The following is a 14,714-nucleotide window of genomic DNA, read 5'->3' on the forward strand; positions in this document are numbered from 1 at the left end:
CCGAGGAAAGACCCCATCTCCGGCGAAAGGGTAGTGGGAAAAGGAGAGGAGGTGTGTGGTGAGGAGATGCGGCGGCGCACTAGAAAAAATTAGGGTTTTTTGTTTGTTTTAGAGAGGGGAGTTTAGAGAGATGAGGCGAAACTTGAGGTAAAACATGTAAATACATGGGAAGATCAAAAAAGAATGTGTACTTAAGTTGGAGAAGCTACAAGATCTAGTGTTATTTATAGCCATTTATATTCATTTATATTTCATTAGTAGTCGAATAAAGACGCCTAAACTTGTTATATGGCATTTTAAAGAAGCTAGATGGTGCCACATGGCGTGCAAAGAGATGTTCAACTAGCTTTTTTATGTTATTATATAGAAGTCTATTTACATTCTATTTTTTTCTTAATTTCACCTCTATTCAATTCAGTTCAACTCACGTCTTTACAAATTGACTCTTCGTTTAACTCAACCCCATTCAATTCAGTTTAACTCCTATCAATCGAAAAGAACAGTCTTAACAAGACAAATTAAATGTCTTTATTTGTGCCTAACATTAGATTACTCTTAGTAGTAGATACAGAGTATTTCTTATAGGGTTGATAAAAAGTATAGAGTAGTTACTTGCATAATATTTTCTTTGCCCCCATCATTGTTTACTTTGATTACAATAATCCTCACAAAGAAATGATTATGAACTCTAAGAGTACATTTTGACCACAAGTACTACTTGATCCTTGTACTATGTTATGCATGGAAACAAAAGTGGTTTTATATATGTTCATACTTGTATACTAGTGGTGGCCATTGAGGGTTTATATTCGTGAACTATGTTCAAAATCATCAACATCAAACCACACTCGTGAGCCGTTTACAACATTTACAATTCAGAAAAGAAATTCTACCAAGTCGAGCACAATAGAAAGCATATCGAACCCTGTGAAAATAGAACATTTGACTTCTACGAAACAGTGGGAACTCGTAAAAGAGAAACACATGCACACAAATTCATTCTCAGCCCAAAACCAATTACCGCACAATCTTTTGCATAAGCTGGCGAAAAACACCAAATCTCATTGAAGACGGCGATATCCATCACAAGCTTGTGAGGATACCATTGTTAGAACAATTATTAGAAACGAATTGCAGTAAGGCGTTAATTATACTTTCCTTAAGGAAATTATCCCCCACTATAAGGGTAATATTCCTCTAGGATACAATACTGCTTTGTTTTGAAGCCAATAATATAAGAATTCTATTTGATGAGATTTCTGTTATTTTTTTTTTGTGTGTTATGAATTGTTGTGAGAGCATTGTATTTATAAGTGTTGAAGAGGAGGCACAATGAACAAATGCACTGGTTCAGGAATGTGCAGACATTCTGTTTGGGCAAAACTGAGGGTTGATTTCAGTCCGGAAATTGCAAACCGCAAAACGGATTTCTAAGTAATACGAAATCGCCCAAGCGCCCCAAGTGCCCAAGTGCCAGTCTTGATTCGTTAAAGATCAAGGCCCATATTAGTGAATTTACACTTGTTCCACTAATGGCCCATTTATCTTAACTAATATAATTATTCTACTTTCACTTATAAACTCTCTTAATTCCTCTTAACCCACCCATGTGGGACAAACAAACAAACTGTTCCAACAATCCCCCACTAGTTTGTGAGTTTTGTCGGTAATTACTCATCATGCTAAGCATTATGCATTATGAAAGTATCTCTCGATTTGAACTTCCACTTAGCAACTATGTCAAAGATCCTAACGAAGTTTTAGGTGTCCGAAGATTGAACCAAAACTTACAAAGTCAGAATGAAGACATACTGCACATAATACTTTAATGTTTATAGGCTTAAATATAAATCAGCGCGTATATGGCCATGCGCTGCTGTATCCGTTTCATGAACATTTACAACACAGATACCCGTTATCTTGTTTGCAGAAGCGGCACCACTTCTATGTTCATATAGGTGAAGTTATATTAGATGCTGTTACTTCAACCATAACTCCATTAAGAGCACATGCTCATCCTACAATCGTAACAGTCGTCACCTTTTACTCATTTATGAGTTTCATGGGACTTCATAGGTGACATGTAGAAACATTACAACAACTTGTTATTACCCTTTGAACCTGAACTAGTGGTACTAATTCATGGTTGGGTTCCCATTGCTGGTTTCTTTAACGGGTTTAAGCCCCATTTCTTTAGTCGTTAAACTTACTAAATCTCTTGGTAATGGTTTAGTAAGTGGATCTAGATTACCTTTAGACTTAACATATACAATTGTGATCACTCCATTTGAGATTAATTCTCGTATATAGGCATGCCTTAAACCAATATGTCTTGACTTTCCATTGTATACGTTATTGTAAGCTTTACACATTGTGGATTGATTTGTATGTGATATAAGGAGATAGCTGGCATCGGTTGTGGCCACAACTCTATATCAAGTAATAAATTTCTTAGCCATTCTGCTTCCTTGCCTGCGGCTGTCAAAGCTATAAATTCAGCTTCCATGGTTGAATGAGCAATAATCGTTTGTTTCTTTGATGCCCAACTTATGGCACCTCCACCAAGAACGAAGATCCAACCCGGTTGTTGACTTATTGTCATTTGTACTAGTAATCCAACTAGCATCACAATATCCATCTAGAGCTGAAGGATGTTTACTATAGACTAATCCATAGTCTATAGTGCTCTTTAAATAACCGAGTATTCTTGTAATTGCTTTCCAATGCTCTTTACCGGGCTTGCTCGTGTATCTAGACAATTTGCCAACTGCAAAAGCTATGTCAGGCCTAGTGCAATGCATAGCATACATTAAGCTGCCTATTGCACTAGCATATTCTAATTGAGCAACAATTCTATCACACTGATCCGGTAATTTGATACTTGAATCAAAAGGAGAGTTTGCTTCCTTAATATTAAGATGCTGAAACTTCTCCAGTAACTTTTTAACATAATGGGATTGATTCAAGATATATCCTGAATTATGCTTTATTATCTTAATTCCCAAAATAGTGTCAACCTCATTCAAATCTTTCATTTGAAATACGGAGGTAAGATACTTTTTGGTTTCTTGTATACCGATCTTGTTAGTGCTAAATATTAGTAAATCATCAACATAAAGGCTGATAATTACTATATACTCTCTGGTTTGTTTTGAGTAAATACACTTATCGGCATTATTATGTTTGAAACCATTATTTAAAATGGCTTTATCGAACTTTTCGTGCCATTGCTTGGGTGCCTGCTTTAGGCCATAAAGTGACTTTACTAGCTTGCACACCTTATGTTGATTTCCTTCCAACACAAAACCTTCCGGTTGTTCCATATAAATTTCCTCATTTAACTCTCCGTTCAAGAAAGCCGTCTTAACATCCATTTGATGAATATGCAAGTCGTATATGGAAGCAAGAGATATAAGAGTTCTTATTGAAGATAGTCTAGCAACGGGAGCATAAGTATCGAAATAATCAATACCCTCCTTTTGTGTGAAACCCTTGGCAACTAACCTTGCTTTAAAGGTTTGTACACTACCATCAGTATTGTATTTCTTCCTAAAAACCCATTTGTTCTTGATAGCTTTTGAGCCATAAGGTAGATCGGATAAAATCCAAGTACCATTAGCCACTAATGATTCATACTCATCATTAATAGCCTCTTTCCAGAATGGCGCATCTCTTGAAGTCATGGCTTCTTGATAGGTTTTAGGATCATCCTCAACATTTAAAACAATTGCAACTGTGTTTAGGACTTTGTCCCTATTTCCTTCAACTAGGTATGCAATAGATGTCATTTGAATGAAATCTTTCCCAAATGTTTTAGGCTTCTTGGGTCGTTGACTTTTCCTTTGTTCAACTTGTTGTGGTACAAGTTTTCTTTTGTTTGTGCGATTCTTTTCTATATCGACATTACTTTGATCATTAGGTGATTCACTAGTTTGTCCACCATTCTGATTATATTGGACTTGATTCTCATTAGAAATTGGGTCCTTGATGAATTTATTTTCAAAGAAATCGACATGGATTGAATCTATGATAACATTTGTCTCCAAGTCTAAAACTCTATATGCCTTTGAGTTTTCTGCATAGCCTACAAACACGCCCCTTTTTCCTCTCGGTCCAAGTTTTTGAAGATTTCGGTCGATGATTTTGTAGTAGGCTATGCATCCCCAAACTCGAAAATAATTCAAGTTTGGTTTTCGACCGTACCAAAGCTCATAAGGGGCTTTATGAGTCTTTTTAGTAGGAATTCGATTTCCTACATGACATGCTGTTTTGAGTGCTTCTCCCCACAAGGAAGAAGGTAAGCTTGCATTTAACAACATGGAATTGACCATATCGATATAAGTTCGATTTTTCCTTTCCGCCACTCCATTCATTTGAGGGCTATAAGGTGCAGTCCTTTGATGAATTAGGCCATTATCTTCACAATATTTATCAAAGGACATAGGGAAGTACTCACCTCCTCTATCACTACGAAGAATTTTAATCTTCTTTTCCTTTTGATTCTCAACCAAAGCTTTAAACTCCTTGAATTTTTCTGGTGCTTCATCTTTAGTTCTTAAAAGATACACATATGTGAAACGGGAAAAGTCATCGATAAATGTAATAAAGTAACGTTTTCCTCCTCTTGACAATACACCATTAAATTCACAAATATCACTATGTATTAAGTCTAATATTTCAGAATTCCTTTCAACTTTAGAGAAAGGTTTCTTAGTCATCTTTGCTTGAACACAAATTTCACATTTTTGCGGAAAATTACCATGACAAGCAATATATCCATGTTTTGACATATACTTCAACATTCTAAAGTTTATGTGTGCTAATCTAGAATGCCAAATGGAAGGGGAATACTCAACAACATAAGCAATCACATTATTTATTTCATTAATAGATAGTTTGAACATGCCATCACAACTATATCCCTTACCTATGTACATACCATTCTTAGTAATAATAACTTTATCGGACTCTAGTACTATCTTAAAGCCCTTCTTACATAATAAATTTGCGGATAACAGATTCTTTCTTAATTCTGGAACATGAAATACATTGATTAGAGTTAACTTTTTGCCGGAAGTGAAATTTATTTCAACAGTTCCTTTGCCTTGGACCTTCGCTGTAACATGGTTTCCCATTAATACTTCCTCTGTTTCTTTCACTGGTTCGTATGTCTTGAACATAGCCTTGTTGTTACACACATGAATTGTGGCACCAGAATCGAGCCACCAGTCCGGTGTTGTTGTAACAGCAGCCATGTGCAGTTCAGTAATCATGCCGATATGCATGTCTGACACCATCGCAATCAACTCTGGACTTGCGGATTCAACATTATTAACATTATTGGTGCCTGAACCAGACGGTTTTTTGAAAGTATTGTTCCTGTGTCTGCAATCTTTAATCATATGGCCTGGTTTTCCACAATGAAAACATTCCCTTTCTTTATCATAAGGTTTTTTCTTGAATTTCATTGTTTTCTTTGCTTTCATTTTCAGATTAGCATGACCTTTTCTCTTTGATCCTTCAGCCACATAATTAACCTTAGAACTTAAGTAGATAGAATCCCTTACACGATTCTCTGCCTCAATTTGCAGATGGGTCTGAAATTGTTCTATGGTTGTCGATTCATTAGAGTGCAGAAACTTTTTTCTGAAATCATTCCAGGAAGGCGGAAGTTTTGCCAATATTGCTCCAATTTGGAGTGCATCAGGGACCTTAATTTCAAGTTCGCTTAAGCGAGAAACAAGTATTTGAAGTTCATGTACTTGATCCATTATGGTTGATTTATCATCAGTCATAAAAAATTCGAAATACTTCATTGCAAGAAATTTATCCGTACCTCGCTTTTCATTTTTGTATTTTACCTCTAATGCATTCCATATTTCTCTTGGGGATGACAGATTTCGGTATAAATCATACAGCCTATCAGTGAGCGAGTTCAAAATATACCCTCGACACACAAGTTCATCTTCCTTGCGTTTGTTTCGCTCCTTTTTGAGATCATCAGAATCATCGGGTTTTGGATCAGGAATGACAGATAAGTCTGCTTCAAGAACGTAGAAGATCTTGAGTGCAGTAAGTAAAAACATCATTCTGTCCTTCCACCGAGTATAGTTTGTCCCATCAAATCGTGCTAACTTAGAGTCTGCGTGAATCTGCCCGCTTTGAATTTGTGCCTTAACTGTAGTAGTAAATTCGTTTTCCGTAGTGAATAATTTCCTTAAGATTGTTAGAACAATTATTAGAAACGAATTGCAGTAAGGCGTTAATTATACTTTCCTTAAGGAAATTATCCCCCACTATAAGGGTAATATTCCTCTAGGATACAATACTGCTTTGTTTTGAAGCCAATAATATAAGAATTCTATTTGATAGTAATACGAAATCGCCCAAGCGCCCCAAGTGCCCAAGTGCCAGTCTTGATTCGTTAAAGATCAAGGCCCATATTAGTGAATTTACACTTGTTCCACTAATGGCCCATTTATCTTAACTAATATAATTATTCTACTTTCACTTATAAACTCTCTTAATTCCTCTTAACCCACCCATGTGGGACAAACAAACAAACTGTTCCAACAACCATTTCCTCTTACAAAATACCCATGAGAGGTGAGTGGGGAAGGAAGGGAATACCTGGAAGAGTAGGAAGAATAAGAAGAGGAAGAGAGAGAACGGCGTCGTTTAGACTTGGAATGGGAATCGGATTTCCTGACTTTGAGGGATTCATGGTGGCTGTTACGGCGGCGGCGCCTATTTTCTGCTGATGTGGTTGATGACGTGTCAGATGATGTAACGATTCTCAGGGAAATTAATCCGGAAGAAAAGGTTACACAAGGCAGATCAATCACAGGAACTCCTAAACAGAGAAAGAGTTCGGATGAAAATCGAAAGATTTATATTAGCTTGAAGAATGATTACAAGTGTAACAGAATTCTACAGCTAAATGATTACAAAGAATCTAGAGAGATTTTAGGGAGAGATGTTGTAATGAAGTTATATGAATGAATGACAAAATATAATTGTTGACTTCTATTTATAATTGCCGTATTAACAGCCTAACTGATTTTGTAACTAACTTCCTAACAACTTCTTGACTCATGTGCTGACGTGGACAGTTGACTTGCCCGATCTGTTACAATTCATTCCCCTTAGTAAAAACTTGTCCTCAAGTTTCGTTCAAGTTAAACCCAGGAAGCCTTTTCCCTATGTCGTCATAAGATTCCGACTTATTTTAAATTAAAACGGTCTTAAATAAGAATTTGGTACAATTTTTATTTATTTATTTATTTCAATCATGTTAACATCTAATGGTTTGGGTAGTGGTTCATACTATGTTTTGAACCAAAATATGAACTAGTTAACCCGCAGAATCGGACTTATTTGATAGTTGTGCTTTAATAGGGTCGTGCTTAATTATTTGATTTGCTATTTATATGTTGGTGTAAACAAAGCTAGGACAAATTTGATTCTAACGGAATTTGAACACGAACATTTACTGAGCTAGCTTACATCTACCTTACTAAGCTTTATTGAATATTGATATTAAAGGGCGAGTCCAGGGCGCGCCAGGCCCTACCAAATTACGACGGAGTATTGTATAAAAGCTTGATTAACTTAGCTAGTTAATAATACTCGAGTATAAAAAAGTATAAATTAAACACTTCCATACCTAGAAAATTAGAGCTTAAACTTACTACGGTTTAAGCACGACTTGGATTAGACTCACGCTACTCATTCACTTAGATATCCTGAATCACTGAATTTGTTACAAATTTAGAAAACAATATCCCCCGGCCGTCCGTTTCATGTTATAAGTCATTCTCATTTTGTCGTGTTAGTTCGTTAACCTTCGCCTTCATACAAGTTTATATCGCAGATGTCAGCTATACTAGCTGGTAAAGTTATGAGTGTTGTATTTACGGACTGGTAACAAATCCTGTCAGCAACGAAAAAATAAAAGACTACATCGATAAGAATTACACATTTTAATGAAAATAATGATCCAACAGGGAAACAATTACAAACAAAAAAATCAGAAAAAGGTGGGAGGTACGAGTAGGGTTGAGACGTGTCCATTTCGACTGTCTTGATTGAGTCTCGGTGATGATCGACAGATGCTCGGGCTCTAATAGCAAGGGAAGATGCAATTGTTCGATCCCATTGTAGCCTTTCTCGTCTAGCTCTACTTCTGTTCCCATTGAACTCCGGTCACTTCTCCACATCTACACTCGACCAAATGAATTGTACAAACAAACTTTTAAGAGTCAGACCCGACCAGCAAATTGGACCTGTCAGGACTGAAAGAGTCAGACCGGACCAGCAAATTGGATCTGTCAGGACCGAAAGAGTCAGACCGGACCAGTCCATATCGATGTCAATGTTTGTAACAAACTTTAATAAACTTTGACCATAAATATATTGAAAAATACAAGTTTTTTTTGATATGTTACAAATTTGAAATTGTAGGTTACAAACTTTTTCGGCTTTTCCCTACTTTTTCTTACTCGGCACATTAACTTTAAATCATGATTCCGTCACAACTCATCTCCAATATTAAACAAAAAAGGAAAATAGCCAAACAAAAACCCAAATATTATTTCACCTTAAGTTCATAAAGTAATTTTAATCTTATAATTGTAGGATAAACGTTACGTAAATACGTAAATTCTTGTTTCAGATGCCACTTTTTTGTCTGAAGCTTCAAACGGGAATATGTGACCATTTTATAGTTAAAATGTAACCACAATAGTACAGTCAATGTTACAGCTTATTATGATAACTTGTTTTTCAATAGTGGTCATATTTGGCTGAAAAATGGTTACAAAATTCCGTCTTATTATTTCAAATCAAAATGACCCGTCTGAAGCAAGGTCAGCTGGTGTAAATAATACAGAAAAAGTCAAAGTACAAATTATTAGTAAATATTATTAGTAGATATTGTATATCTTATATTTACCTTGTATATCGTTAATTAGTTGTGTTAACTTATAGCGTTGAAGAGTGCCATCAGATTTAAATTTGTGGCGGTAAAGCCACATACAACGGATCACAGGGGCACTAGTCGGGCGAGGCACAAGTTCCCAAGTGTTGTTCTTAATTAAAGCACGATATTCGTCATTCATGGCGGTATTCCAGTTCGGGTCTTGAAGGGCAGCACGTGGGCTTTTGGGTAACGGGGAAAGATAAGTGGTGGAGGTGCTAACAAGGGCACGCTGTTTAAAAATTCCATTCATAGCACGCGTTGTCATTCGATGGTCACGGAAACCAGTGGGTGGTGGGTCAGGGGAGTGGTGGTAGTAGCTGGGTGTAGGAGAGCGTGTGGTGGCAGGTGTGGTTTGAGGGGGAATGGTGTTGGCTGGGGATGTGGCAGGGGATGTAGGAGGGGTTATGGGACTGGTATTGTCGAGTGTAGGGGATTGGGAAAGGGTAGGGGAAGGTGTGGGTGATGCAGGAGGTGTTTGATGTGGCTGGGCAGTAGGGGTAGGGTTTCGTGGCGAGGGGGGAGGTTCAGGGGTTGGGGTGTTGGGTGGTGTAGGCGGATCCGGGTTAGGTGAGGCAGGGGTTTGGAGGAATGCATCAATGAGGGCAGGGGTAAGGTGGCCATTCGTTTGGTCTCGGATAGGGGGGTTTTCTAGGGAAGGGTTCTTAGCGAAAGGGAAAACCGACTCATCAAAAGTAACATGACGGGAGATGATAAATTTACCACTAGAAATATCGAGACACTTGTAACCACGGAACTCTTGCGGGTATTCGAGGAAGACACATTTGGTGGACCGGGTGGCTAATTTATGTGGTGCTTTGGCTGTCAGGTTTGGATAACACACACAACCGAAAACGCGAAGGTGGGTGTAGGAGGGATGTTTATGGAAGAGAGCGGAAGTTGGTGAGCGGAAATGGAGTGTTTTGGTTGGTAGTATATTATGAAGATGGACAGCGGTGTGGAGGGCATCGACCTAATGTATAAGTGGGACAGAAGCATGATGTAATAAAGCTAAAACAATCTCATTTATTCGACGAATCATTCGTTCAGCTTTACCGTTTTGGGATGACGTTTGAGGGCATGAGAAGCGAAAAATTAGACCATGTTGATCACCAAAATTTTTAAATTCGTTGTTGTCAAATTCATGGCCTAAATCACATTGGAAAGATTTAATTTGGCGATGGAATTGGGTCGAGACATAGTTCCGAAATTTCAGAAATTTTGAGAATGTTTCGGACTTAAATTTTAACGGATATACCCATACAAATTGAGTGAAGTTGTCGATTAAAATCAAGTAATATTTATAGCCTGCTTTGCTTTGAATCGGTGATGTCCACAAGTCGCTATGAATAATGTCAAAAGGTGCAAGAATATTAGATAAAGACTCGGAAAATGGCAATCTCTTGTGTTCGCTTATTTGGCATGAATGACATAAAGAATTTGTTTTGCGATTACAATCAATACGACAATGAGACTTAAGTAAATTAAGAATAGAGGAACCCGGGTGGCCTAAACGAGAGTGCCAAACATCGGGTGAAAAAGCAAGTAAAGTTGGGCTGGACGCGGTGGAGGAAGGCTTGGCTGACACGGCTGACACGGGGTATAAATCACCGTCACTATTGCTCCTCAGAATCAGATTCCCATTCGCTAAGTCCTTCACAGAAAAACCACACGGGTCAAATTCAACGGATACGTTATTGTCTTTCTTGAATTGTCTTACGGAAATTAGATTTTTAATAATTTGAGGCGTGTATAAGACATTGGTGAGGCGAAGGGTGCGGTTAGGTGTATCAATAGTGGTCTGACCGGAACCGTGTACTGGAATACTAGCACCATTCCCGACATAAATTGAACGAATCGTACTATAATTAAGAGGGGAATGTAACGTACCTGCGTCCGCTCTAACATGTGATGACGCCCCTGTATCCATATAGAAGGGACTATACGGCTGCATCGTAAGGGCGTTGAACGCCTGTGCCACATCATTCAGCTGGGTGCCATCATCAGAGGTCGCGACATGGGCCTGTCCGTAACCAAAACCAGGTGCAGCAGAGGATTTGCTGCTGCGAGGAGGCCTGAAAGCAGGTATCTGTTGTGGCACTGGCCACGGTTGTGTCCACCCGGGATAGGTGGGGTAAGGGCAGGGTGGTGGGGTCCACGAAGGTGGCCACCCTGGCATAGGACTCCACGGCTGTGGAGCAACAGTAGGCTGCTGTTTCGACTGATATTTGCCCCCTCCCTTAGAATTTCCAGAATTATTACCACGCTTACCAGAATTGCCACGGTGATTGCGGGACTGGTTCGTCTTGGGTGCATCTTCCCAAGTACGGTTATCGGCAGGGGGAGCAGTCGGAGTAACTAAAGCCGCGGGTTCTTCACGGCTGTCCTGTCTATGGTTCTCTAACTCGATCATACTTCTCGCTGTTTCGAAATTAGGGAGCGTCTGATTTATGTAGGCCGCGACTGTATCGTAGTCCTTAGGGAGTCCGCGTACCAACTGTAAAACCAAACGCTGATCCGAGACGGCAGCGCCGACATCTGACAAAGCTACTGACAAATCTTTTAATTTTGACAATAGGAATCGAAATTAGGAAATTTACCGAGTTTGAGATTGATGAATTCATGCTCGAGACTCGCGGCACGGGCGCCCTTGTTGTTGAGGAAAATATTCTCGACACGTTTCCAGGCGTCATAAGCAGTGGAATCACGTTTGAGAACCCGAGGAAGGAGATCGTCTGACATTGTGCCATAAATCCATTGTAAAACAATGGCATCGATTTCCGTCCAAGCTTCATACAACGGGTCCGTCGCAGACGGAGAGGCAGTACCGTCAATGTGATGCAGAACCTTGTATCCGCGAGCATGGAGCGTAAAGAGGTCAACCCATAACGAATAGGAGACCTTAACACCGTCAAGGACACGGACCTTATTTTGAATGTTGGTAACCGTGTAGACGGGGTGGAGGGAAGGCTTCGAATTTTTGATTTTCTCGTCTCCGGGCATGTTGGCGTGAGGCTAGACCGGAGAAGAGGGGCGAAAGACCTTGTGATGCCGTGGGCGATTTTCACAAAGGATGAGACCTGTACACTGATACCATGAAAGTGTATGAATCCCTAATTAGGGTTGCATATCATTAATCAATATATAGGTACAAAGATGCTAAAGGTTAGCCTAATTACAAGGAAGGAATAACTCTAAATAAGTTAACACAACTAATTAACGATATACAAGGTAAATATAAGATATACAATATCTACTACTCCCTCCATTCAACTCCACTTTGCAACATTGCTTTTTGCGCGAGTATTAAGAAACGGATTAAAAAAACTATTAAAAGTATATAGGGAAAGGGAATGGTGGGGTTAAAGATATTAAAAAAATATAAAGGTGAGTTTTATGGTGGATTTGTGTGGGGTATGAATGACATTTTTTGTAAATATAGATTTTAAATAAGGATAGAAAGGTCTTTTACATGTCCAAATAAGGAAACCTGTAAAGTGGAGTTGAATGGACGGAAATAGAATACTTGTAAAGTGGAGTTGAATGGAGGGAGTAATAATATTTACTAATACAAATAATAGAGATAAAAAATAGAGAAGATGATGGAGAGCTCGTCTCAAGTAGTAGCAACCATGTTTGTTTCATACAGTTGCTTGTGGTTCTTCTTGTTCACATTTAAATAATTTTATCCTCTTAGCCGGTGAAACTATAAGTACAGGATGATCTACTTAATTTTCCGAATCACATACATACATATATCGTATGATAATTATTATAATATTTAAAGTCACTTAGGTAAAGTTAAAACGGTTGGTCAAAGAGTTTGATTCATTTCTATGACCCATGGACACAGATCGAACTCTTAATCACATGATTAAGAAATGAGGTGAACAACCACCTCACTAAATCTATTTCGTTAAAATCAACTTTCATATGAGTTTATAATCCCTATTATTTTCAACCAAAAAGAAAATAACATTTTCTTATCGAAAATTATGGTCAAAGTAGTATCTTGGAGAATCTAAAAAAGCAAATGTAAAAAAAATAGAAAAAATTGGAGGGATTACGAGTTTGTAAATTGTAATCTAATTGATAATTGATTTTATGAAGATGATTTGAAGAACTGCACAATAGTAGAGATTAATGAAGAGGGTTCGTCTCCGCGGTGCGTGAGCACGATAACCATCAACGATGAAATAGACAAGTATTATGGTAAGATTGGTAACCATCCTCTTTTTATCTTTTTTTCCAATAAATTACAGTAAACCTAAACCAAAATCAATAGCAACTACATTAAACCGACTCACCCGATTAAATTAATGACCCAATAATTCTTATGCTTAATATTGACGAAAAGAAAGCGTCATAGCGTTTAGTTTAATATGTTTGACTTAATAATAAAGTAATTACACCAAATAATGATCGAAAACTAATTTTGATGATAAAAAATTGAAATAGTAAGAAAATAACTAGACCCAATAATGACCCGATCCAACCCCAACTTGGTATATGATTTAACCTGAAAGGCTGAAATGACTCAACCCGATCCAAAAGGGTAGGCTAACTTGATATGTCTCCCGACCCGACTGACCTGATTGTCACCTCTAGTTAACACGGAGGTAACAATATGACCCAAGTTCGAATTCTCCTATAATAATGCCCTAATGACTTTTGTTTACCTATTCTAATTTGGGCGTCTTCAGTTAAATGTTTATTTTTATTTTTTTTGTAATGCTTTTGATTTGTAATTTGTTTATGAAGAAAATTTGAGGAACTGCATATCAGAGAAGATCAATAAAGCAGAAGGTGTGTCTAGGCAGTGCGTGGACACCGTGAAATACATCAATGATGCGTCGAAGGAATTAAGCAACAGAGATATCAAGGAATGCATAGACGAATTTCCAAATGCCAACCGTTGTACAAACAGTGAGCTGCTCGGCAAATTGACTTCTGGCGACCCCGTTTGTGTACAAGAATACGTTGAACTACGTAGCTCTTGTGAACCGGCACCCGCACCCGAACCTCCGTTGGTGTAATGCCATGAATATATCGTACCACTACGGCACTACCCAACCATTTCCCCGTTTCTAAGAGTATTTGCTGGCCGGTTAAGTTCGGTATTATCCTACTCACATTGAAATATATTATACGGAGAAATATAATACACTAGTTAAACTTTTTGATAAAATCTGCTACTTATAATCTGCTTTTACAATCTGTTTATGCTGAAATTAATCAGCTATTTACAAAACAGGGCCATTAATTAACTCATTTCACTTACGATATAGTTTCACTTTTTGAAGAAACCCAAAGTGCCACATGTGAGGTTTGTCCCACATTGATAAAAGAGGAGAAGAATTACCACTTTATAAGGCAAGGGGCTACTCCCTCTATAGCCAATTGGTTTTAGAGTGGAACCCTCTTGGGTCTGTTGTATGTGGACTCTTTCTCCTCCATTCGGGTGCGGCTCAGGCCCGTTGTTGAATTTAACATGGTATCAGAGCCTATGACTAAAGACCTGGGTTTGAGCAAAGTTGCTCAGTTGAATTTGTCCAGACTGTGTGAAAAGTGGGGTGTGAGGGGGAGTGTGAAGAAACCCTGAGGCTTGTCCCACATTGATAAAAAAGGAGAATAAATACCACTTTATAAGGCAAGAGGCTACTCCCTTTATAGCCAATTGGTTTTAGAGTGAAACCCTCTTGGGTCTGTTGTATGTGGACTCTTTCTTCTCCATTCG

General features: G+C 38.2%; 1 protein-coding gene across 1 annotated transcript; it reads right to left on the reverse strand.

Annotated features, from left to right (window-relative positions):
* Positions 1-10,370: 10,370 nt before the first annotated feature.
* Positions 10,371-12,213, reverse strand: LOC141658528 (uncharacterized). The gene is made up of 2 exons (XM_074465462.1): positions 10,868-12,213; positions 10,371-10,631 (listed from the first exon to the last, which is right to left on the reverse strand). Exons 1-2 carry the CDS (start codon positions 11,388-11,390, stop codon positions 10,594-10,596), a joined length of 561 nt encoding a protein of 186 aa, XP_074321563.1. The 5' UTR covers positions 11,391-12,213; the 3' UTR covers positions 10,371-10,593.
* Positions 12,214-14,714: the final 2,501 nt, after the last annotated feature.

The sequence above is a fragment of the Silene latifolia genome, chromosome 6 (assembly GCF_048544455.1).
Source record: "Silene latifolia isolate original U9 population chromosome 6, ASM4854445v1, whole genome shotgun sequence".
NCBI lineage: Eukaryota > Viridiplantae > Streptophyta > Magnoliopsida > Caryophyllales > Caryophyllaceae > Silene > Silene latifolia.

What these genes read in the sequence shown, in the direction of transcription:
- LOC141658528 (XM_074465462.1), bottom strand. Translation starts at nt 11,390, where the DNA reads ATGATCGAGTTAGAGAACCATAGACAGGACAGCCGTGAAGAACCCGCG. An exon ending in ACATGTTAGAGCGGACGCAG is followed by an intron (nt 10,632 to 10,867) that starts GTACGTTACATT and finishes TTTTCTGTGAAG; the next exon opens with GACTTAGCGAATGGGAATCT.